Below are 26,189 nucleotides of genomic sequence, written 5' to 3'. Positions count from 1 at the left end.
GCCAGGAGTAACCCCTGAGCACCGCCGGGTGTGGCCCAAAACCCAAAAAAAAAAAAAAAACAAAAAACCAAAAAAAAAAAAAACATTTTTTGGGGAAACATTTTTTTTTAAATTCTATTTTAGGCACCATGATTTACAGTACTGATAACGACAGCTTTATGCAAAAATAACATTCCAACACCACACCCTCCACCAGAGTGTCAGCTTCCCTCCACCATGTCTGAATTTTTCCGTCCTATCGCCTTTACTAAAAAGTAAAGACTAGTTCTTGGGTTCCCTCCACTGATATTTCTTCTTCCTTATCTATTTTCATGGCCCAAACAGCTGACCTTTATGGACTACATCACCCACATTCCCTTGAGCTCTGGGTGTGGGTTAAGTTCAGGAGCAATAGGAGGCTCCAATAATTAAATGAGGTCAGAGGGCACATAGTATCTTCCTCCAATTGCTACACTCTGGTATGCTTTGTTTTCATAGTCCCTCCTATGTTGAGTTTTCATAGTCCCTCCTATGCTGATTAGTCCTACAAATACCTCTGAGAATAATTTTTTTCATTAACCACTCATCAGCAAAGTCTTCAGAGGAGCTTTCCTGCTAGAACCCTGAATGAGACAGTAAAAATTTGTACCAGACACCAAGCAATCTTTCATGTTTATTAATACAGATTACATACAGTTTTTAAAAGAGAGGACATAAAAACAGTGACATATTTTATAAGTACAGACAGTAGTAATAATCACATTAAATTATAAGTATTTTAAGACTAAATAATGACAACAAATCTCTAAAGTTGGAGAAAATGAATAGTGAAAATTAAAAAAAATCAAACCTATTATTCTACTCATAATTTATGCCTTTATGTAAGTTATTTTATGGCATCTGGAAATACTTTGCTCTTTTAAATAGTTAAATGTTTGCCTTCTAAGTTTTTACTCATTTTCTGTTTAAAATAGCAACATACTTTTTCATAAGGAAAATTTTTATGTCAACCTATTTTTTCCCTTTTATTTGGGGGGGGGTTGGGACACATATAGCTGTGTTTAGGGATTAGTACTGGCTCTCAGCTCTGGGATCACTCCTAATGGGGTATAGGAAATCATAACATGTTGGGGACTAAACCAGGGCCAGCTATGTGCAAGGCATATAATCCCTCTAATCTGACCTCTAGTTTTCAAATTATCATGTTAAGTACATGAAAATTTTGATTCTTGATACTGTCATGAGGTTATAAATGATTCTTCAGGAGGTTGGAGTGATAGTAAAGTAGGCAGGGCATTTGCCTCGCACACAGCCAACCTGAGTTTGATCCCCAGCATCCCATAAGGTTCCATGAGCCTGCCAGGAGTGATTCCTGAGTGTAGAGCTAGGAAGTAACCCGAGCACTGCTGAGTGTGGCCTGAAAATCAAATAAACAAAAAAAAAATCCTTCAAGTTATTTCATAATTCTTTTTTTTGTTTGTTTGTTTTTGTTTTTGGGTCACACCTAGCAGTGCTCTGGCTCTACGCTCAGAAATTGCCCCTGGCAGGCTCAGGGGATCATATGGGATGCCAGAATTCGAACCATAGTCCTTCTGGAAGCAAGGCAAACGCCCTACCTCCGTGCTATCTCTCTGGCCCCATTTCATAATTCTTAAGAAAACTAAATAAAAAGTTTAAAATAATTTTTTCTTTTCTTTTTCAGGGGGACACGGTTTGGACCCCATCTAGCAATGCCCAGGAACTAATGCTCCTGGCATATGTTGGAGGAACATTTGCAGTGCCTGAGATATAACCAGGGTCAGTCATATGCAAGGCAAGCACTTTACCAACAGTAAATTCTGGCCAGAATATAGAATAATTTTCATAGATTTCAAATTCTGCTATTTTAATCACATTGACATAATTGATTTAAAAAACACTTGAGTCATCCTTGAACCATTCATAACATTTATACATAAGTAGCATCTGTTACATATAGATGGAAAGACTAATTTCTGGATGTATTTCTTGAATTATGTTTTATTCTCTAGTTAAAATCACAGGATGCAGTAACCCAAGTGTTCAAAGTTCTTCACCCGTCAGGCCATAAAATATACTTGGGGCATCTGACTAAAATTATTTCTTTATTGAATGACATTTTTTTGTTTTTGGGTTATACCCGGCAGTGCTCAGGGGTTACTTACTCCTGGCTCTGTGCTCAGAAATCACTCCTGGCAAGCTTGAGGGGCCATATATGATGCCGGGATTTGAATCACCATCTGTCCTGAATTGGCTGAGTGCAAGGCAAATGCCATACCACTGTGCTATCTCTCTAGCATGAATGACATTTATTCTATTAATTTCCCTCTCAGTGTACCAGTTGTCTCTGCTTTTTTTTTTGTTTTGTTTTGTTTTGTTTTGGGGCCACTCCCGGTGATGCTTGGTGGCTACTCCTGGTTCTGCACTCAGAAATCATTCCAGGCCTGTGGGACCATATGGGATGGCGGGGGTGGGGGTGGGGGAATCTAACCGTGGTCCATCTTAGGTCAGTGCTGCAAGGCAAATGCCTTACCGATGCGCTACCACTTCGTCCCCAAGGGCTCTGCTCTTTTTGAGGGCAGATCTGCACCTTATTCCACACTACATGCCCACTGTCATCAGAGTGTCAGAGCACATGGCAGGCTTGGATGTGTCCATATAAGAGGTACTACAAGGAAACTGCAGGAAATGAACCATACTCCCGCTCTCCAGTCTTAAAAATGGGACATTTTATAGTCATTCAAGTTAGGCCTTTCACATTTGCCATCTTCTGGAATAGTGTGTCCTGTTCCAGCAAGTTCTAAGAAGGGTTATCCAGAATCAACCCTTGAGAAACCATCCCCCAGAAGGAACACGTTTTGTTGAGGTCCAGATCTTCTGCTCATTTTAAGACTCCAATGGGGCCTCCATGGCTCTTTTTGAACTCCTTTCTTGGAGTTTTTCTTCCAGGGCAATTTGCTATGAAAGCCAATCTAAGGACCCCCAGGAGATGTGTACTACTTCTCTGTCAACATGTACAATATGTAAGACATTACAAAAATGCTTTCCATATCACTTGAATTCAACCACTGACATGTTTAAAATGAAAAATAGTTTTTCTGTGAAAGATAGTATTATCTTTTCCCTCTGTAATGTAAATACTGTTGTTGGAAGATTTCAAAATACAGCTCTTTGCAAAAGCTTTCTACATCCAAACAACAGAATACCTCCCAACTTATGAGCATCTTCTGAAGTTAAAGTCCACCGACTTAAAACGATTAAATCAGAGTTTATTTAATCACATATTTAATTTATTTAATTAGTTTAATTAATTTAATTTAGCTTATTTAATCAGAGAATCAGAGTTTATTTCTACAATATCAAGAGCAAAAAGAAGATGGCAAAGTGACTAGTCTAAATGGTAAAACAAACAACATAAATGTGTATACATACATATATTTATATATAACATTTACATAGAAAATAAGCCACCTAAATATATCCGAAAGTGGTATAAATGTTTACTGTGGCACTGGAAATACTGTTTCTATAGCTGCTATGTTTTCATGTAATTCATAAATACTTAAGCTTACTGGAAGCACGCACACCATGTATTTGTTGACATAGGTGATGAAGCAAATGCTTTTGGGGGGCTATGAACTATCAGAATTCTCATTATTCACCCCCCCCAATATTTTTTTCTAACTCATCAGCAAAACCATTTCCTAAGTTAATAGCTTCTTATAAATGCTGTTATTCAGGTTACTAGAGCAGGTATCTATCTTACTAGCCACCAAGTGACCACTGCTGTTGTAACTGCTGGGGTCAGAACTTTCTTTGCAGCATAAGATACTGTAGAGGTACCTCTGGCAATCAGAGGAAGCATAATAGTAAACTAAGGGGTCAATGCAACAGCTGATACTGCTGACACAGACACATAGGAGGTAGGCAAAGTAGGCAGTCTCGGTGCTGGCATCCGGAGAGAAGAAGGAGTAATGTAGAATCAGGAGGATGTTGGTAGGTCCAAAGCAGATGATGAAGATACAGAAGACAGCAGCTGACAAGAACAAAGCACGGGACTTCTTGGTTCGGTTGGCAACCGTGGAAGAGCTCAGGCAGCGAATGATAGACACGTAACAGATGGAAGAAATGATCAGCGGCACAAAGAAGAAGACTCCAGAGAAGGCAGAAAAGTAATAGGCGTAGTAGCCCTCGAGCACGGATTTATCCAGCACGTCATGACAGGTGGTGATGTTGAGTTCCGGCACCTTGACAGTCTGTTCTTTGAGCAGCAGTGGCACTACCCCTGCCACAGCCATAGCCCAGATGGCCACACAGGTGAAGGATGCCCTGCCCAGGGTGCGCCAGGAGAGGGACTGCATGGGGTACACCACGGCCAGAAAGCGGTCAATGCTGATGACAGTCATGAGCAGGATGGAAGCATACATGTTACAGTAAAAGGCGGCCGTGACAAAGCGGCACATTTCGGATCCAAACGTCCAGTCACTCCCGGAGAAATAATAGCTGATCTTAAAGGGAAGCACAGACACAAAGAGCACATCTGCGGTGGCCAGGTGCAACATATACACCACGGCGGGCTTCTGGATCTTCATCTTCAGGACAAACACCACGATGGCCATGATATTCAGAGGGAGGCTGATGACAAACACGCCAGTGTAGACAGAGGGGATGAAGAGCCTCAGCCAGGCACTGGTGAGGTATTCTGAGGCGACCTTGGAGATGACAGCAGAAGGCTGTTTTTCCAAAGTGCTATTCAAATTGAGGGTTTTTTTTCTGTCTGAGAACCCACTTTCATTTTTCTCCTCATAGTCATCCACTGGGATAGGTTCAAAGTGGTCGTTGGGATTTTGGATTATAAATGAGCGGGGATCCACAGTTGCAATAGTCCTTGTAGACTCTGAAAAAAGAAAAACAAACCAACAGGAATTATACAAAAGAGATAAGAACAGAATGCATGTTCTGTTTTGTTTTCTCCCCACCCCCCCTCCTTTTTTTTTTTTTTTTCTTTTTGTTCTTGGACTGGCAGCTGCTATCCTTGCAGGCTACTTTGAGCTAATTTCTTGGTTTCTTGGTGCTTGTTTTTACTTTTTTGTCTTTTTGGCGGGGAAGAGTTGGAGAGTTTGGGCCACACCCAAAAGTGCTCAGGGATTGATTTTTTGGTTTTGAGGTCACACCTGGCAGTGCTCAGGGGTTACTCTACACTCAGTAATGGCTCCTGGCAGGTTCAGGGATCATATGGGATGCAGGGATTCCAACTACTACGTCCTTCTGCATGTCAGGCAAACACCTTACCTCCTTGCTATCTCTCCAGCCGCAGTGCTCAGGGATTGAACCAGGATTGACTGCAAAATAAACAAGTTCCACCCTCTGTGACTCCACCCTGGATTTGTGTAACTACCTGCAAGATCCTGCCCATCTCTGGGAGGAGTCTTGGGCAGATATTACGGGTATCTGTACCTGCAAGACCCCGCCCATTCCTGGGAGGGGTCTTGGGAAGGTTAGGTAAGGCCTTTGACCCAAGGGATTAGGGTCTTTTGCCAGGATGGAGGCTGGAGGTGACATGGATGAAAGAAGTTAAGATGCAGGGCTAGCTAAAAATGGCAGATGCTTAAATAGGTTTATGACATAGGCCACACACGTGATGGCCAGGGCGAATAAAGATGTTATCTCTCATGAAGCCTGTCTGAGTGAGTCTGATTCCCACCGCGACCACCTGAAGTTGCTGACAAGCCGGTTAATGGGGGATGGAGCCACGTGGCCAGGGCCTAAGGACAAAGGCCTCCATTCACCATCCAAGCCCATCCTAAGGGCTGAATGCAACAAAGCCCCCCCCCCCCTTTTTTTGGTATCTTACTAGTAGAGTCCAGGTAAATGCAGGAAATGCACAGATAAATTACATATTTGATCAGGGCATTATATATTTGATCATGTCCATTCTATTTGGGCATAAGCACACACTTTCCAAATGCTGCTCCTCAAAGAAACATCTCATACCTCCAAATTCCACCACAGAAACATTTAATCTATTTGAATTTATGGCCAACCCTGAACACACATGTTACCCAATAAAAAACATTCCACAAGGAAAGTTGAGGTACTTCTTTGAAGCTACGGAGCCAGAGATACACTAAAGGAAGACCCAAAGGCTGGCAAAGAACATTAGTAGGCACAAGTAGTCTCCTGTTGTTATAGAATGGCTCCAATCTCTTGTTACATTCAGATCTAAGGCTATCCTCAAGTTATCTTCACACTTAAGCATATGACACTTAACACCTCACTCATTTTCCTGAGTCCTTCCTTAGCAGAGGAGTGCAGCTATGGTCACAGCTGATCCTTCCTCAGCTCAGTTTCAGAACGTTGCAAGCACAAAGACAGATGCCATGCCTGCCTGACTCTTGAATACAATTAGAAGTAAAAGTTAAAGGCTTAGCAGCAGACTGAGCTTTTATTTTATTTTTTAAATATTTTTTTTGAATCACTGTGAGATAACAGTTCAAAAGTTGTTCATGATTGAGTTTTAGTCATACAATGCACAGCTTCCATCCTTTCACCAGTGCACATTTCCCACCACAAATGTCCCCAGCTTCCCTCTCACCCTCCCGCAGTCTGCCTCTAAAGCACAGTTTGAAGTTGAGGGAAGTGATGCCTCCCATCTTCTTTTTCCCAAAGATTGTTTTAGCTATTCATGGAAGTTCATTATTCCATATGAATTTTAGAAGTGTTTGATCTATTTCTTTGAAAATGTCATGGGTATCATTATAGGGATTGCACTAAATCTGTACAATGCTTTGGGGAGCATTGCCATATTATTATTATTACTATTATGATTAGTTTTGGGGCCACACCTGATTGTGCTTAGGGGAATCACTCCTGGCCATGCTTGGAGGACCATACTGAATGCTGAGGATGAATCCAGGTTGGCTGACTATATTATTGCTTCTCCCAAACCATGAACAGGGGTTGTGCTTTCATGTTGTTGTGTTTTATGTTTCTTGAATTAGCATTTTGTAGTTTTCTTTGTATAGGTCATTCACCTCATTTGTTAAGTTGGTTACCAGATACTTGATTTTCAGAGGCACAAACTTTACTATACAAATCTATTGTTTCTAGAAGCATTTTTGTTGTCTTTAGGATTTTTCATCTGCAGTTAGGAGAGTTTGACTTTTTCCTTTCTTATGTGGATTTCCTTGATATCTTTTTCTTGCTTAATTACTATGTAAAATACTTCCAATCCTATATTGAATATAAATGGGAGAATGAGCAACCTTGTCTTGTACCAGATCTTAGAAGAAAGACTTTAAATTTTTCCCCATTTTGTATAATGTCTGCTGTGGGATTGTGGTAAGTGGCTTTTACTATATTGAGGAAAATTTCTTCAATTTTCATCTTGTTGAGAGTTTTTATCATGACAGATGTTGTATCTTGTCAAATGCTTTCTCTATATCTGTTGCTATGATTATATGATTTTTTCTTTTTCTTTTATTGATATGGTGTATTATGTTGATTAACGTACCTATGGCTTTTTGTTTTGTTTTTGTTTTTTTTTGGGGGGGGGCATACCAGATGATGCTCAGGGTTTATTCCTGGCTATGTGCTCAGAAATCGCTCCTGGCTTGGGGGACCATATAGGATGGGAGATCAAACCACAGTTCGTCTTAGGTTATCTGTGTGCAAGGCAAACACCCTACTGCTGCATCACCACTCCGGCCCTGACTTGCCTTTGTTAAAGCAACCTTGCATCCCCACTTGGTCATGATATAGGATATTTTTGATAAATTGTTGAATTCTGTTAGCTAGTATTTTGTTGAGGATCTTTGCATCTGTGTTCATCAAGAATATTGGCCTGTAATTCTCTATTTTTGTGGAGTCTCTGCTTTTGGTATAAAGGTGATGTTAGTTTGGGAGTGTTTCTGTTTCTTGAATTTCCTGGAAGAGATGAAAAGGGTTAGCAGTAGGTCCTCTTTAAAGGTCTGAAAGAATTTACTAGTGATTACATCTGGACCTGGGCTTTTGTTTTTGGTAAGCCTTTTGATTTCCATTTAAATTTCCTCAATAGTAATGGTCTGTTCAGATATTCCAAATCATCTTGGTTCAACCTTGGGAAGTTAAAGGAGTCCAAGGTTTTATCTATTTCTTCCAGATTCTCCCATTTTGTGGCATAAAGAGTCTCAAAATAATCTCTAATTATCCTTTGAGTTCTTGTAGTGTCAGTTTTGACATACCACCCTTTCATTTCTGATTCAGTTTATTAGGACTTTCTTTTTTGGTGAGTCTTGTTAGTTGTTTATTGATCTTGTTTATTTTGTCAAAGGACCAATTCTGCTTTCATTAATCTTTTGGATTGTTTTGGGTTTCCAGTTTACTAATTTCTGCTTTAAGTTTTATTATTTCCTCCCTCATACTGTGGTTTTTATTGTTGTTGTTTCTGTCAATGGAACATAGGTTGTTTCCATATCCTTGTTAATAAAGTGTCTTCTTTTTTTTTTTTTTTTTTTTTTTTGGTTTTTGGGCCACACCCTGTGATGCTCAGGGGTTACTCCTGGCTATGCGCTCAGAAGTTGCTCCTGGCTTCTTGGGGGACCATATGGGACGCCGGGGGATCGAACCGCGGTCCATCCTAGGCTAGCGCAGGCAAGGCAGGCACCTTACCTCCAGCGCCACCACCCGGCCCCTAAAGTGTCTTCTTAATCACAGATTCACATTCTAATATTGACTTTGTCAGCTGTCATTTGATCCCTGGGAACTAGTGTCAGAATCATTCAAAGGAATTCCAGTACCTGGTGAACCAATTAACTGAAGTAGCTCATGTGAGTTGGGAAATGTCTTCACTTTATACCAGATAAAAATGAATCAACATAAGACTTGTTATTTCCCTTCCCCTCTCACTTCAGTGTAGTTTGCTTTTAGGTTCAATTATTTGCTAACTCTCATTGATTTTTTAAATTTAATTTTGGGGATCAACACCCAAGCAGTGCAGAGGGGGGCTACTCCTGATTATATCTGACCAAACAGTTCAATGGTGCCAGCCATGCTGGGGGCTCTCAGGGTCATTCTTATAGTGCTGAGACTATGGGGAAGGCATGTGGCTAAGGAGCTTGAATTAAGAATCCTGCTCATGTAAGGCATGCGCTTCTGACCCCTCCATGAATAATTCTGAGTTATTTAAAGCTCTAGTGGAATCAAGATTTCACTTCACTCCTATTTAACAATGTCTTTTTTAGAATCATCAAGGGTATGAACAGATTGTGATAATTTCAGTACCCAGCATTCAGAACTATAAGTTAAATTTCAACTTTCTTCCTATTGTGATACTAATTTGCTCTGGACACACAATGATTCAGTCATAAGGTGGCCTGTCACTGTTATCAGTAGAGATATGACACCCTATGAAATATGATACTACTTTTCAGTGTCACAACAAGTGCATGGGAGTAGAAAGAAAAATAAAACAAGCAAACTCTGAAATTCTAATACCACAGAGATATGTGTCCTTAAAAATACTGACACAGGGGCCAGAGAGATAGCATGGAGGTAAGGCATGTCTTGCATGCAGAAGGTCGGTGGTTTAAATCCCGGCATCCTATATGGTCCCCTGAGCCTGCCAGGGGTGATTTCTGAGCATAAGGCCAGGAGTAACCCCGAGCGCTGCCGGGTGTGACCCAAAAACAAACAAACAAACAAAAAATACTGACACAGGGCCAGACAGAGTACAGAGTAGAGAACAGGTATAGTGCTTGTCCTATAGACAGTTGATCTAGGTTTGATCCCCCAGCACTACATTGTTGGAACATTCTGCCTTTACTCAAAGGCGTTCCCCAGCTTCCTTTTTCCTTTTCACCTATCTTGTTGACATGTAAAAGTAGACTGACTTATAGGTACTTTTGTCTCTCTCCTAACCCTCCCCCACCCAGACAGTGAGGATTTTAACTGGTAAATAAAGAGAAGTTTCGATTTGACGAGAGGTAAGACCTCATGTGGTCCCTATGACTGGCTTGGTAATTCTTCATGGCTACTCAGTTTCAGATCCGCTCACCTGGGATCCGCTCACCTGGGGTTGCAAATACCGTGGATGGATTTATTTTGCACTATATATGGTCTCCTGAGGGCATCAGGAGTGATCCCTGAGTGTAGCACCAGGAGTAAGTCCTGAGCACCGCTGGGTGTGGGCTTCTTCCGCTCCCTCCCCCACCGCAGTGCGGACAGGTCTGAAGAGAGTACATGCCTTGTTTCTTACCCCAGTTCAGTCCCTGACATTGGCACACTGCTCAGGTAGCCCAGGTAATCTATGGCATCTCTGGTCTCTCACAGGCACCCTTAGGCCCTCAAATTAAATTACGAAGAGGGGTTTGGGGCCTCCTTGAGAGTAGTACCCTATTCTTGAGAGTACCCTAGTCCCACCACAAAATAAATAAAATGCTGATGCAGAGGGAGAGAGAGGGAGAGTGAGAAGAAGAGAGAGAGCGAGAGAGAGAGAGAGAGAGTGAGAGAGCGAGAGAGAGAGAGAGAGAGAGAGAGAGAGAGAGAGAGAGAGAGGGAGGGAGAGGGAGAGAAACATACAGAGACAGACAGACGGAGAGGGAGAGAGCACTCAAGGGGAGCATATTCTTTGCACACAGGATGTCTGAGTTTAATCTGTAACATCACCTGGTACCCAAATATTGCTGGGAATAATCCCTGAGCCTGGATGTTATCCAGGAATCAAAATATCAAAATAAAAATGCTTATGCAGTGGTGCCTGAAAATAACACAATTCTATCTTCTGCAGTTTTAGAAACCTGGCCAGACGGAGGACTTTTGTTGCTTTTATGTACACACATATACACACAATTGATTCAAAGCACCATCTAAAGCAGTAGTACAATCTGAACATGATGTGAATACTAAGAACTAAGCTCTTAGATATGATCACTTGTTCACGAAATAAAACTATCATTAGATTGTATTTAAAACTAGCAATAAAAAATTATTTTCAAAATTTCTCCCTTGCTTGGCCTCCTGGGAAAGTATGATGTTTATGACAAAAACTGAAACTCAAAACATTTGCAGACTTGGGCCGAGGAGGAAGGCAGCACCACCAGTAAATTTCATTGTTTAAGGCAGGGCCTCCCAAACATATCTGACTTACTAACTCCATTTTAGAAATTACTCAAATCCTGAAAATCTACCTTCCTCGAGAGAACTAAGTGTACTCTAACTGCATCAATGGACTACAACTCCCCCTCAACCCCATAATTCCTGTACTCTTGTGGAAAGAAAGGAAATGACGATACTACCCACAGTAGGAAAGAGTCATCTAGGGTATCATCCTGCCTCCATCTGAGGTATGTATGGGCTTGATATTCTTTTTATGAAGTTAAAGAACATGAACACATTTTTAATAAATATACTAGTGTCATTAAAGAAAGAACAAAACCAATTCCAGGTGACTAGCTAAGGCTAAGCTAGCTCATGCCTCCAGGCTGAAATTCGAGTTGGACTCAATCCCTTTTCCTGCAGTTCAAGCACAGCTCATAGGTCAAGGAGAAAGTGCCTGTCCATGCGCCAAAAGCTTTGTGATTCATCTGTGTTTTTGTTGCTATGCTATGGTTTCACAATGGAAAAAAAAAAAAAAAAAGAACCTGGTAAGATGTCTCAGGATCCTTACTAGATTTTACTAATGTAGATTTCTCTATAGACTAAATAGCCCTAGACTAATTTTGGTTTCATATGTTTAGTTTTTGTTTCTGTTATACCTGACAGTGCTCAGGAAACCATGTGGTGCCAGGGTTATTCTGCATGCAAATCATGTGCTTAGCTTATTGTGTTTTCTCACTGGCCCCTAGACTAATTTTTGCAATTGGATATAGCATATTGTGAGAAAACTTATATATGATCTTATTCTCTGGAAACTTAAAGAACTTTTAGCTTTTTTTTTTATCTTGACTTTGATGAGATGGGACCAGGAAACTGAGCGGTGATGCCCTTTCAAGATGCCTTGTGCTTGTAGGGTGCAGACCTTGTCAACCTCACTCTGACTCAGCTCTGCCCTCTAGGGCACATGTGTCTGGAGTGAAATTCACAAAGCACAAGTCCCAGGACATAACTCACAATTTCACACAGGGTAAAGCAGGATAGCTGTGCCCAGCATTTTTCACGGTGCATCCATAGTATAGGAAATAGAGAAATAAAGATGATGATGATGGGGGAAATAATGAAGCATGAGCTCTATCAATGCAGCATCCAAATCTGAACACTCACCATTCCAATGGTGGAAACACCATTTCCCAATGCAAACAACCTTAAAGAACGGGTTGCAGCTAGGAGATAGAGCAAGCAGCAAGCAGGCTTTGCATGGAGGATGCCCAGCATTGCATAGTCCCTGACTACTAGCGAGAATGGCCCCTCAAACATCAAGGCAGGAGTAGTCCAGAGCACTGCTGAATATGGTCCAAGGACACTACGAACTCCATTCCACACCCAACCCCCAAAAAGACCTGACAGATTCCAGAGTTTAGATCTGAAGACAAAATAGACAAAATCACATTAAACATCTTCAAAGGGTATTTACATCATGACAGAAAGATTCTGATGTCCATCTGAAGGGACTCCTATCCACCAAAGACAACATTATTCACAATCAAAAGCAACAGTGGAAATTCACAGAAACAAATAAAATTTGCAGTAGATATTTGGATCCATGAGTTCACAATGATACTCAAAGGAAAATAAAGCCTGGTGATCATTGCTGAAGAATATGAAAAATCCAGTCTGAAAACTGGTAAAAGGGCCGGGAGTGATAGCACAGTGGTATGGCAGGGCATTTGCCTTGCACGCGGCTGACCTGGTACCGACCAGGATTTGATCCTCAGCATCCTATATAATCCCTCAAGCCTGTCAGGAGTGACTTCTGAGTTCAGAGCCAGGAGTAATCCCTGAGCACTGCTGGATGTGACCCCAAAACTAAAACAAATCCTAGTAAAAGCAAGATCCCAGCATGTCCCTTGCCTCTTCTCTATAGACCATAATACAGAAAATCCAAAGAGCCAACAGAGGGAAATTCTGTCTGTGATAATTCCAGTTAAAAATGCAGACTCAGGGGCCCGGAGAGATAGCACAGTGGCGTTTGCCTTGCAAGCAGCCAATCCAGGACCAAAGGTGGTTGGTTCGAATCCCGGTGTCCCATATGGTCCCCCGTGCCTGCCAGGAGCTATTTCTGAGCAGACAGCCAGGACTAACCACTGAGCATCGCAGGGTGTGCCCCCCCCAAAAAAAAATGCAGACTCAGAAATACGCGGGTTTGCTGTTTCTGGTGAAATAATGGCTTCCATCCATCCAGTGATCAGCAGCAGCTGCTAAAGCGATTAGGTGCATCATTGACGGGAAAGCACTTGCAGCTCGACTGACATGGACACACTTGAGTTTCAGAGAGAAGCAAGCTGGAGATGATGGGGGTAGAAAATCCATATGGCAGCGCTGCAGAGCAAATATTGCCCAAACTGAAACCTGAAGCTAATCGGGTCTCCACGTGAGCATGACAGATAAAGCTCAGAACTCTCCACGTACCCACTGGCTACAGCAGACCAACTCATCCATGAGCAAGTCTGAGAAATAAAGGACCCTGTTTCCATGAATAATAAACAGCCACCAAAAGGGAGAGGGAAACTTAACAGATTAGAAACTTCAGGAAACACTTATTCACCAAATGCCCTGGAGCCTCATTTGCTCTGGACTAAAGCACATCAATTCAAAAATGCAATCATGGGGCTGTAGTCACACCACAGTGGTAGGGCACTGGCCTTACACATGGCCAACATGGATTTGGTTCCTGGCAACTCATAGCAAGGCCATATTGTAAGTATGTGAAAATTTTCTTTTCTCTAAGTATACTGAAGAATTTGTGGATAAAATTATATGATGACTAGAATTTGGTTGAAATCTGTCCTGTTGGAGGAGAAGGAAAGGAAAGGTAGAGGTTAAAAATATAGGGGGAGAGACCGGAAAGATAGCATGGAGGTAAGGCGTTTGCCTTTCATGCAGAAGGTCGGTGGTTGGACATCCTGGCATCCCATATGGTCCCCCGACCCTCCCAGGGGTGATTTCTGAGCATAGAACCAGGAGTAACCCCTGAACGCTGCCGGGTGTGACCCAAAAACCAAATATAGAGGTTGGGCAGAAAAATAGTACAGGCTTAAGTGAGTATTTTGCATACCATCAACTCTGGTTCTATCTCCAGAACTATGTATGGTCCCCCAAGCACCATCATGAATAATCTTTGAGCAACAGTGGCACAGCCCCCCAAAAATCAAAAAAATAAATGGGGTAATTATAACTGTTTCAAATTTCCACAATAAAAAGTAACATAGGGACAGAGGAATAGCACAGCGGGTATGGTGTTTGCCTTGCACACGGCCAACCCCAGTTAGGTCCCTGGAATCCTATATGGTCCTATGAGCTTTCCAGGAGTAATTTCTAAGCGCAGAGCCAGGAGTAACCCCTGAGTGCCACTGGGTGTGACCTAAAAACAAACAAACAAAAAACAAACAAAAGTAAAAAGTAATACAAATGTTTGTATGAGCATGTTTACTCGCCACTAAAAGTTGGGGCTGGAGAGATAGCACAGTGATTAAGATTTTGCATGAAGCTGAGCTTGGTTCAATCCCTGGTACCATATGGTCCCTCAAGAACTGCTATAAGTACCTCCTAGAACCTCAATGTATGGCCCAAATTGCGCTCTCCTTCCTAAAAATAATGGGAAGGATTTTCATTTGTATGTTGACTCAATTTTGCAAATTCACTTGCAAGTTTTGTAGGAACATACTTTTACATATGGAGAACTTCATAACAATTCCTTAAAAGTTTTATTTTTTCCTAGAATATGGAAAAATTGAAGTATGAAAATAAAATATTTGGAGCTGGAGATATAGTTACTGAGGCTACTTGCTTGGCAATCCATATGGTCCCCTGAGCCTTGCCAGGAGTGATCCCTGAGCATAGAACCAGGAGTAAACCCTGAGAATTGATGGTGAAAAGAGACTTGAACTTCATAAAATGCTTTTAAAATAATATCATTTTCTCAAAGCATTTCACCAAGCAAAAGTAATCTGTCCTTTTTAAACTCCAGCAGAAAGTACAGGGTCTTATGAAAGGTTTAATCGAGGTGACAGTGCCTAAGGCTGTGTCCACATGATGATGCAGGGGCACCTCTGACCTTGGTGACACCCCATCCTACAGAGTCAAGGGCAAAGAGAAAAACAAGTCTAAAAACATTGTTTCAGATGGAGCAGAAGCAAGATCATTACATGAACAAACATTGCTGCTGCTGAACAGAACAGAAGGGTAGATGGTCAGGTAAAAAGTGTCAGCAGGGGGGCTGGAGAGATAGCACAGTGGTAGGACATTTTCCTTGCTTGAGGCCAACCTCAGATAGACCTTGGTTTGATTCCCGGCATCCCATATGGTCTCCTGAGCCTGCCAGGAGCGATTTCTGAGCGCAGAGCCAGGAGTAACCCCTGAGCGCTGCCGGTGTTACCCAAAAATCAAAAAAAAGAAAAGAAAAAAAAAGTGTCAGCAGAATAAGAAAAGACAAGTCATCAGCCATTCCCCCTATCCCCCCCATCTGCACCAAGTCACAGCTGAAAACCAAACTATGGTGGACACAAGAGAGGAGAGTCCAGGTATAGGCAAAGAAAACCCAACTAGAAAAAGTTACAGGCTGCTGGCTTGTTCAAAGTCACAGCAGTCAGGCAGAGTACTAGAGGGAAGTGTATAGTACTAAAGGGAAGGGATAAGTGTGTGGGATAAGGATGAATCTCTGGAGGACATGTGGGGTTGGGAGAGAGCAATCCTTTCCCTCTTCAGCCTCTCTGGGAATGAGTTAAATAACCTAGCTCTCCAATTCCTCCAGGTCTGTTCTGCACCAAACACACAGGGCCCAAGCTCTGATTCCTGAGACTATGATTCCTCAGATCACCCTTTCTCCTAGACCAGAAGTAAAAGGGACACCAAATGTGCAGGAAGCACGTTTTTAATGAAATTTAAAAAATATTAAGAAAAATAAAAAGAACAAGGATGTGAGTAATCCTTTTCCACTATTTTCTACTAATTCCTCCCAGACCAAGCTATTTCCATCCCAACTCCACCCAAATCCTACAGCAGTTTATAAACGGCGACTCAGACAAACCAGACTCGAGACAGCAGTTCAACAGCTATAAAGGACACAAAAGGGACTTTCCAGAGGTGGAACTTTTGAGACACAGGAAGGTCCTGAGCTAGCTGACAGCAGAGATTTGCTAGTGGTGATAAGAGCAATCCGCAGAACTCTAACAGCCTTTAAATGATAAACGTGTGTAGAGAATATTGAAATGCATGTGGTAGAGGTGACTGTTAAAGTTGCTTCATATTTGTACATACAATACACTTAGCCAGGTATTCATTCTGTATACATATAACATACTGTGTCACAAAGTAAAGTATATTTTGGGGGCCAGAGTGATAGCACAGCAGTTAGGTGTTTGCCTTATGTGGCCCAACCAATATGTGTATATATATATATATATATATATATATATATATATATATATATATATATATATACACACACACACACACATATGTATGTATATTATACTTATATGTACTTATTGGGTTTTTTATTTTTTGTTTATTTAACTTGAATAATGGCCATTCTGTAGTCAATTTATATTTTAAGTCTGAGATGAATTAAAGCAGAAGTTAAGTAAAAGTATTGGTGAATGTTTTCCAGCTTCTACTTTCTGACCAAAGTACTGTGAGAAATATACTTTAGGTGGTTGGGGGAGATAGTCCAAAGGGCAGGCATGCAAGATCTCAAGAGTGACCTTAGTACTGCATGGCCTTCCAGCCTGGTGTTCCCCATATCAAGAATGGAGCCATGTGCCTCTCTCACTGCTGGGCCAGTTATCTCTGAAAGTAGCCTATAGGCTCCCAAGTATTGCTGCGGAGCCACTGCCACCACAATCCCCAACTCCCAGATAAAGAAAACACTTTATTTTTTGTTTGTTTTGTTTTGGTTTGGGAGTCACATCCAGAGGCACTCAGGGTTGACTCCTAGCTTTGCCTCAGAAATCATTCCTGGTAGGCATGGGGGACTATATGGGATGCCGGGGATCCAATTTGGGTTGGCCATATGCTAGGTTTACCCATCAGCTGTGCTATTGCTCCGGCCGCCCAATAAGTATATTTTCAAGAGTAAATGATTTCTTTTATTTCAAAGGGCTAGATTCATTTAAAATCTGTCTCCTTATATCCTTGTAGGGGAGTAAACTCAGGTTTGTACTCATGTAAGGCGAATGTTCTACCAGTGAGCCACATCTCCATTTCTGTAGCAGCATTAAAAATGGTTTTTAGGGTTTTCAGAGAGAATCTACTGTTATTCCAAACCTGGTAGGCTGGGTCTCTGGGTCCAATTGAGTTTTTTCAGGATGGGGCAGGCCCAGTCCCTGCCCTGGTGGGGATGTCCAACACTCTACCCACCCACACCTACTTCTGCTCACATTTAAAGGGTCTGATACTAAGACTGATTTTGGAGAGAAGCCACTGACAGACTTAACCTAATTGGCCCATATGCCATGGTGCTTAATCATCCTAGTGATATAGCTGTGGTAACGTGGGCCACATATCCAAGTGCACAACAGCTCCGAGGGTCACAATACTGACAGCCCAGTTGGAACACAGAAAATTAGATGAAAAATTAGGTAGAAGTCCATTAAGATCAATTAGAAAAGAAAAACAGTAGCTCAGTGAGCACCTAACAGCTCAGCAAATCTTCAAACAATAACTTCAGCAACACCAATATAATATATATGTTAAACGAACAATATAAAGTAATTATTTTGTGCAAGCTAAAGGGGCACAGTGGGGGTGGGTGGGTAAGTAAATTGGGACATTGGTGGAGGGAAGGTTACACTGGTGGTGGAGTTGCTGTTGGAATATTGAATACCTGAAACGACTATATTACGAACAACTTTGTACATCACAATATTTAAATTAAATTAAAAATGGGAAAACTTATTTTGTGGGACTAGGGAGTCCACTAAGCAGCGCTCGAGTTTTTTCCAGTGAGACTCAAGAAACTATGAGATCCCAGAGATTGAACCTAGGACTCTCACAAGCAAAGCAATTGCCCTAGATTTTGAGTCATGTCCCTAGACCACTGTAATGGCCTTTTGGTTACTTTTAATTTGTTTTTGGACCACAGCTCAAAGTACTGTACTGAAAGCTTAATTCTGGCTCTGTGCTCAGAGGTCACTCCTGGTGATGCTCTGGGGGCTGTAAGCTTGCTGGGGATGGAACCAGGGTTAGTTGAGTATAAGGCAAGAACCCTGTACTATCTCTCTAGTCCCTGAATAGCATTTATTTGTTTTGAGGCCTCATCTGGCAGTGTTCAAGGATTATTCCTGTCTCTATGCCCACGGATCAATCCTGGAATTGTTTAAGTACCATAAGTGGTGTCAGGGATAGAGCTTGTGTCAGCAATGTGCAAAGCAAGCACTTTATCCGCTGAAATTTTGCTGCCATTTAAATGTTATGGCATTTTAAATGGCAAAACATGGTTGTAATGGAGGAAAATGAGGCCCTAAAGTACAGTCAGTGGGTTTCTCCAAGGAGTATCTCAAGATCAAAGTGGGAAAGGGAATTAGAAGGAAGCCGAAGTTCATGCCCAGTAAAAACAAGTGCAGTCTGCAGAGAATGGCACATCTAGGTATTCTAGGAAAAAAAGGAAATAAACCTGAAACTGAAAGTGCCGAACGCAGAAACTGCAGCATCTTCATTATTCACATCACAGTTAAAAGAAAACCAGTGGGTAGGGCACTTGTCTTGCATGAGACAGACACAGTTCCATCTTTGGTACCCTCTATGGCTCTTCTAGCTTGCCAAGAGTGATCCCTGCAGAACCAGGAGTAAGCCTTGAGCACCAATAGTTGTGGCTCCAAACCCGAAAATAAATAAATAAGCAAAAAAGAAGAAAAAAAGCCTGTTTCCTGAAATAGGAAACTGAAACAAAGGGAGAGTCCACAGACACATGCAAACAAGTTAAGGGGTCCCCCCCCCACATTTTGTGTACAAAAGCCTGTTGTGTGGAATGACAGTATCTGGGACCCTGCAGCCAACAGAGCAATTTGGTAGTTGTCAGGACTTGTGAACTGAGGAGAATGGGGCTTCCTTTAGGGAGGATGAAATATTTTGGGGGTCAGGGATGACTCAGTAGCTGAGAGTACCTGCCTTGGAAGGTTGGCATTTCAAGTCCTTCCCAGTGGGCATGTCCTGGTTGGCACTGCTGTAGGGAAACCCTGACAATAAAGTGTGGGAGCTCCAGGGTACAGCCATTGATGCATGAGCCCTCCACTGAAGTGTGTAGTGATATCTCCCCACAGGGTGTAAAAGTCTGAGATACTGAGAGACAATAAGCACCATAGACTGGCTTGTGTGAGCTCAGCTTCCACCATCACACAGCAACAACAAAGGGAGGTGGAGAAAAAAAGAAAATATCAGAGTGGTGGTTGGGCAACGTTGTATATAAACTAAAGGCATTAAACTATATACTTATATTTATTTATCTATTTATTTTTGTCTTTTTGGGTTACCATTAGCAGTGCTCAGGGTTTACACTTGGCTATGTTCAGGGATTCCAGGGAACCATTTGAGTGACAGGAATAGAACTCAGATTACTGTGTGCAAGGCAAGCACCTTACCTCCTGGAATATCTCTATAGCTCTAAGCTATATACATTTTTTTTTGGTTTGTTTGGGTTTGGGGCCACATCAGCAGCACTCAGGGGTTACTCCTGGCTCAGTCTTTTGAGCCATCTCCCCAGCTCTGTTTCTTCAATTTAAAAACACAATTGGGAGGGGATAGAGTGATAGCACAGCAGGTAGGACATTTGCCTTGAACATGGTCCAACCAGATTCATCCCATATGGTCCTCCTAGCATGCGAGGAGGACTTTCTGAGCACAGGGCCAAGAGTACAGGAGTAACCCCTGAATAATGCTGGGTGTGGCCCAAAAGCAAAAAAAAAAAATCTGAGAGAGAAAGTATAGTGGGAAGGGCATTCATCTTGCAGGTAGCAAGATGACCAGGTTTGGATTTCTGGCATCTGATATGGTCCCCTGAGTACCTCCAGGATAAATGACTGACTTCAGACCCAGGAGTAGTAGCACATGAGTATTGCTGGGTGTGGCCCTCAAACAAAAACAATAAGTCAGGGGGTGAGAATCAAAGAACAGGAGTATGGTGCTTCCTTCACATGCTGGTGGACTCCAGTTGGACTTTTGGCACTTTGTGGTCCCTTAATCAGGGACCTTGAACCCCTGGAGATAGTGGCAAGGCCCCTTAGTGCATGGGTATCACTGCACTTTTAAGTTCTCACTGCAGCTGATATGTTTGGCCAAGAACTGCAGGAGAGCCTCCTGTGCTCTGTCTGGAAGATGACATCTGCCCCAACCCTAAGAGAGAAATGTAAGCAGCTAAGAGAGATGAGTTCTGTGTGAAATGGTGAAAGTGGAAAAGTCAGAAACTCAGTCCTCAGAGACACCATATTGCTTTTTTTTTTTAAAGTAAAACAGGTTTTATTTGGGGAGACTGAGGAAGTGGGGTGAGAGGATAAGAAAGAGAGAGAAAAGCACTCACGGTAGAGCATAGGATTTTCCAAAGACTAAGAAAGCCCTGTACATGTCCCAGAGTTTAAGTATGATATTCCACATCTCAGGAGAGGCAATGCAGGTAACATGTAGGTGCAGGAACCATATGCATGGACTGGCAACACACATGTGCACAACCTTTTCTAATGACACAGAGAGTCGACAGTACACATCTCAGAATTAAAGTTTGAAAGTACACAACTCAAGAGGGGAGATGCAGACATGTGCTCTGCCATCATATACTCAGGCAATACTCAGAGACAATGTCTTGACCATGGAACTCCAACCAATTCAAGGAGTATCTGGATTCCAGTTTGTGAGAATTACAGGAGGCATGAAGATGACCAAGGGAGGTGTGAAAAACAGGGAAAATACAGAGAAGGAGACTGGCTAGTGCATTTTGGGAAAAGGAGCAATTCACAGCTGTTGAGAAATTATAGGTTAACCTCATAGTAGCCAATTTACTTGGACATCATTAGCCAAGAAGTGCTAAAGGATAAAGATTGTAGTAGGGTGGACTAGTGGGAGGAAGGCAAACAGCAGAGAATATTCCAACATAGAGCTAAGATGGCTCATAAAGAAAGAAGAAATCTGGGGCCGGAGAGATAGCACAGCGGTGTTTGCCATGCAAACAGCCAATCCAGGACCCAAGGTGGTTGGTTGGAATCCCAGCGTCCTATATGGTCCCCCCGTGCCTGCCTGCCAGGAGCTATTTCTGAGCAGATAGCCAGGAGGAACCCCTGAGCACTGAAGGGTGTGGCCCAAAAAACAAAAACAAAACAAAACAAAAAAAAGAAAGAAGAAATCCTTTATACAAGGAAGAAGACCCACTTTCTTAGAATGTCCTACAAAAAGCCTAGGGGACAGAGAGTACCAGGGATAAGGCACTTGCCTTGCATGCAGATAAGCCTGGTTTGATCTCTGGCATCTCATAGGGTCCCTTTCAAGTCCTGCCAGCTGAGCCCAGCACAGTATGTATGGCCCCCAAACAAAAATATATAAAGAATAAAGTCATAATCATTGAGGAATGAATGCATGAGAGAGATAAAAAGATAAAGAGAGAGAACAAAATGAAGAAAGGGTGAGAGGGAGAGAAGGGAGAGAAAGAAAGGTTCATTTTGACAGCTATTGCAGTAGAAAAATACTTGCCAGTCAATTCACATATTCACGAGGAAGAATCTCTTTAATGCCTTCCTTTATTACCAGCACAGGGAAAGGCAGGATAGCCATACCAGGCACACAGATCTATAAGCAGCCTATGGATAGGTCCCACCTACCAATCAATGGAATAGACTCTGTCCTCTAGAGATTGTGGGGAGCATGTGGGTTACTTTTCTGCTGCAAGAGGAGCTGCAGGTGTGGAGGATTCCCGATCTATGAGAGGTGGCAGAGGAAGTTGAAACTGAAAAGGGAGAGGCCCGTGGTCAAAGGCCAGAGCCCCTGTTACCTAAACTAAATGATTTTTGGTCTGTATTCACACTTGAAAAACTGGGATGACATCTATATTTTTAGGTAGGAGACATCAGAGCAAGAATAGGGGCAGTAAGCCTCAGCAGGATGATGAGCTGGGGGAAAGGGTTGGACAGTCATTTTTTAATTTGGTGTGAGCCTGCAGGCGTAGGTGGGAGGGCATCCCGACCACAGGAGAGGTGGGAACTGGAGCAAGAACCTAGTCTCCTAGGAGAGGAAACACTGCAGCTGCTTGCTTCCGGCCTGCAAGTCCACAAGTGTCAAAAAGCCGAATTCAGAAAACCAGAGCAAGGTCTCTTAGACTTGTCCACTCACAATTCCATTTTGCTTGAATTCTTTTTGCATGAACTTGGGTATGCAGGTCTATAAAACTGGTATGCATGTCAAAGATTTACTAATATATATTTTTATTTACTTTATTTTGTTTTATTTTAGGCTTTGGAGTCACACCCAATAGTGCCCAGGGTTTACTCCTGGCTCTGCACTCAGAAATTACTCCTGGTGTAACTCTCATTCATTGATGGTGAGAATGCCATCTACTCCACCTTTCTGGAACACAATATGAATAGCCTTCAAAAACCTAGAGCTCCCATATGATCCAACAATACCACTCCTCTTACCCCTAACAATTAAACTTTAAAGAGGTGTATTTTAAAACACATTAAAAATTTTTGTAACCCCACTGCAATCCAGTTTAAGAAGTTGAGATAGAACTGAGTAAGGTACAGTAATGTAATGACTTCTGTACTGAAGGAAGGGTCTGTATAGGGTTAGAAAGCAACGAGGGAGACCTACCTTGCAATGGAGAGGGGATCCTCACTCTATGCTACAGAACTGGGTTATTTCGTATGAGCATGAAGAAAGCAGGTGGGACTCACCCAATCCTTCTGCCAGAGTCCCTGTAGCTCTTCTTGAGCCCTTCTTCCCTTCAGAGCCTTATAAAAACTATGCTTTTACTTTATTGCTGGCACAACTGACACAGAACAGCATCTACATGAGTTGGTGTTGGTCTACACTCCAATCACACACATCACTTGGAATACCATGTATTACTCTTCTATTACAAAGACAAATAAATTCCAAAGACAAGTAAATAAATGGCTCACTGAATGAACAAATGGTTGGGGCCCCTGGGATAAAGAAAAGTTTATAAACAGAGAGAAGAGACACACATGAAGAGGTAATGCAGCAAATCCCCAAATGAGTGGGGACGAAAAGGTGGGTAGAGGCTAGTTCCACTGTTGGGGTTCCTCAGGCTGGTGCCTCACACACAGATCTTCTTATACATGACTGATTATGACAGCTGTGCTTAGAACTGCTGGTGTATCATGATACTAAAAATGAGGCCTTTGGGGGATTGGTGCTATTGCACTCTAAATATTAATGATATTGAACTCTAAAGCCAGCCGCAATCTGGACTTCCTTATTGCTCCCCACTAGTGCCTGGAGGTACAGCCCATGCTGAAATAGAGCTGAGCTCTATTTTTCAGTAGCAGAATGAAGTGGTTTAAATACTCACCTAACAGGGTTTTGGAAAGCGGAATGAGGGAATGAGGTCACTGCACTACCTGGTCTGGGGTGAAAGAAATGACGCCATTGAGAGTATTGGTTTTCCATCCTCCGATCTCTCCCTCCCAAAGCGGATCCAGAAGCCAGTGGGGGGTAATTAGCCATTGTTTGCTTAGTTATCTTCCTAGCCATACCAGAGCTGTGTACCTTAGCACCATTAATATTCACAAGGAAGTGGGGCATAGCACAGGATTCAACAGCCTTAATTTGAGTCCCCCCCATTGGACCCAAGTCTTTCAGGGGGACAGCTGGAAGGGAGCACTGGAGCTCACAGACACCATGTATCTTCTCACCCTTCCTTTTCCCATCATCCAAACTGCAACAATTTGTATGCTATGAACCTGCCCCAATGAAAAAACTTCACAAAATGTTATCTGACATCATCGATCACTACCCACAATTTGTCAGTTTTTCCGCTTCCCTGAAGACCCCAAGAGATAAAGCTCCGGTAACTCACAGGCAAGCGATCTTAGTTCCTGTAGAACTTTGAGATCCTCTGGGGGCTCTTAATTGTCCCCAAAGCAACCTGTTTGACTCACTGTGAGTGTGAGATGGAGCATCGTGTGTCCCTAAATCTTGAAACATCCACTAAGCCAGTGGTCGGCAAGCCACGGCTCGGGAGCCACATGCGGCTCTTTACACTTTTTAATACGGCTTTTCTGTGTGCTGGGCGGCCGCTCAGGGGTCAGGACTCTGCTCCTAGCCTCTGTCAGCGCGCGCCCTGTGTGGCTATCAAAATTAATTTCAATCGTGGTTTGGGCGAGATTTGGCTGAAAAAAAAAGTTGAAAAAAAAAAAAAGATTGCCCACCACTGCACTAAGCAATACAGAGAGCACAGCTACGCCCAGATAAGAGAAACTGGCAGAATTTATTTCTGCACAGAGGAAAAAGCGGCTCAAGACTTAAAGCACAAGCTCACGCTATAAAGAAACAAGCTGTTTTGTCTCTTTCTAGTGTCTTTGAAAAAAGGAACAATAAGTAGATGCTTTACTTTTCGAAAGATGTTGGGAAATACGTTTATTTGATTAAGAAGTCAGATATTTAAAAAAAAGAAAGAAAGCAGTAAAGGGAATAACACTTAGTGGGAAACTGGTGAGCAATTCCTCCTTGTAGCAAGCCCATAGCTGAACATCAAAGTCGTGAGGCCCAGGCTCCTACTCTGACTGGGGAAACCTTTCCTAAACTCTCTGGGGCTCCAGGATAGGAAATGGAATGAGGAGTCTAGAAAATTTACAAAACTTCCCAGTAACAGCCACGATCTCGGCCTCTCACACTACTCAGTATGCCAGGGCGCTTAACTTTGTCTTGCCAGTCCCTTAAAACGTGCCAGAAAAACAATATCAACAAAGCTTTCGTGGGATGATTCTTCGGGTTCAGAGTGCAAAGACCAGCCTGTATTTATGGATGGACCAACGTGGGGCCCTTACTTTTAGGGGTGATGGTGACCCTGGGAGAAACAGTCCACTGAGCGGTGTAACAAATGCGACACCGGGGCTGCAGACTTCCCCAGGAAAACCTGACCCCTGGACCCCCTCGACCCAGTTCCAGATTCCTGGCTCACTCACTGTAGCCTCCAAATCTGAGTCTAGGGGACAGCTGGGGGAGCCCGCGAAGGGGCCCAAAGGGTAGGTATACCACACCTGGTGAAGTTTGGAGGTTTGGGGAGAGGGAGAACTGGGACAGGGAGGCGTGACCAGCACCCCCCGGCTCTGACCACCATACACACACCCAGACAGAAGAGAAGATGCAATAGAATCCACCCCTAGAAGCGATCTTCCTCCGTGGAAGCCCCTTCTCGCGGGGGAGCCCGGGGGAGGTCAGGCTGGGCAAGCCGGAGACAGCTCTCACCTGGTGGGAGGCTTCGGTTGCGGGCGGACACCAGGGGAGCGCAGAGACTGAGCCCGGCGGCCACGAGCAGCAGCAGCCGCCGCGGCCCCATTGTCCGGCGGACGAGGTTGGACGCGGTGCGCGCGCGGGCGGCCCGGCCGGAATCGGCGCTCTCCCCGCTCCCGACGGACAGCCGGACGGACGGCTCGGTGGGCTCGGCGCGGTCTCGCTCCTTCCCGGGGCACCAGCGGCCCACCCAGACAAAGCAGGGTGCGGATGAGGCTGCCCGTAGCCCCACCGGCCCCGCGGGTCTGGCGGCGCTCGGCGGGGCAGGGGCGTGCACGGAGGCGGGACCGGGGCGAGCAGCCTAACCCGGGCAGCGGGGAAGGGAAGGGAAGGGAAGGGCGCCCCCCGGCGCGCAACGTGCGCCTCGGCACGGCCACCGCCTGGCCACCACCTCCCTGGCCTTCTGCAAACGAGCTGCCCCCGGGCGCCTGGACCTTGTCTGGGCTCGCTCCGCGCGCTCCGGCCCGGCCCCCAGCCTTCTGCTCCGGGTGCCCGCTGCCCGGATTCCAAACTAGTTTTCCTCTGGGCACCTTTGACCTACAAAGCTCCCGTGACCCAGTCTGGAACTGGGCACTTGAGCCGAAGTCTTACTTTCTTCTTGCGGT

At 43.4% G+C, this 26,189-nt stretch overlaps 1 protein-coding gene across 1 annotated transcript; it reads right to left on the bottom strand.

Annotated features, from left to right (window-relative positions):
* Nucleotides 1–3,701: 3,701 nt before the first annotated feature.
* On the bottom strand, nt 3,702–25,883 carry F2R (coagulation factor II thrombin receptor). Its single transcript, XM_049766277.1, has 2 exons — nt 25,540–25,883; nt 3,702–4,894 (listed from the first exon to the last, which is right to left on the bottom strand). The coding sequence occupies exons 1-2, from the start codon at nt 25,628–25,630 to the stop codon at nt 3,702–3,704; spliced, it is 1,284 nt and encodes a 427-aa protein (XP_049622234.1). The 5' UTR covers nt 25,631–25,883.
* Between the last annotated feature and the right edge of the window lie 306 nt (nt 25,884–26,189).

The sequence above is a fragment of the Suncus etruscus genome, chromosome 2 (genome assembly GCF_024139225.1).
Source record: "Suncus etruscus isolate mSunEtr1 chromosome 2, mSunEtr1.pri.cur, whole genome shotgun sequence".
Taxonomy (NCBI): Eukaryota; Metazoa; Chordata; class Mammalia; order Eulipotyphla; family Soricidae; genus Suncus; species Suncus etruscus.
Note: the sequence above shows the minus strand (reverse complement) of the source record. Positions and strands in the feature narration are given on the sequence as shown.

Bases quoted from the DNA above. Each gene is read 5' to 3' on its own strand.
- F2R (XM_049766277.1), bottom strand. From the start codon at position 25,630: ATGGGGCCGCGGCGGCTGCTGCTGCTCGTGGCCGCCGGGCTCAGTCTC. The intron at 4,895-25,539 runs GTGAGAGCTGTC...TTCTTTTTTCAG, and splicing joins CAACCGAAGCCTCCCACCAG to AGTCTACAAGGACTATTGCA.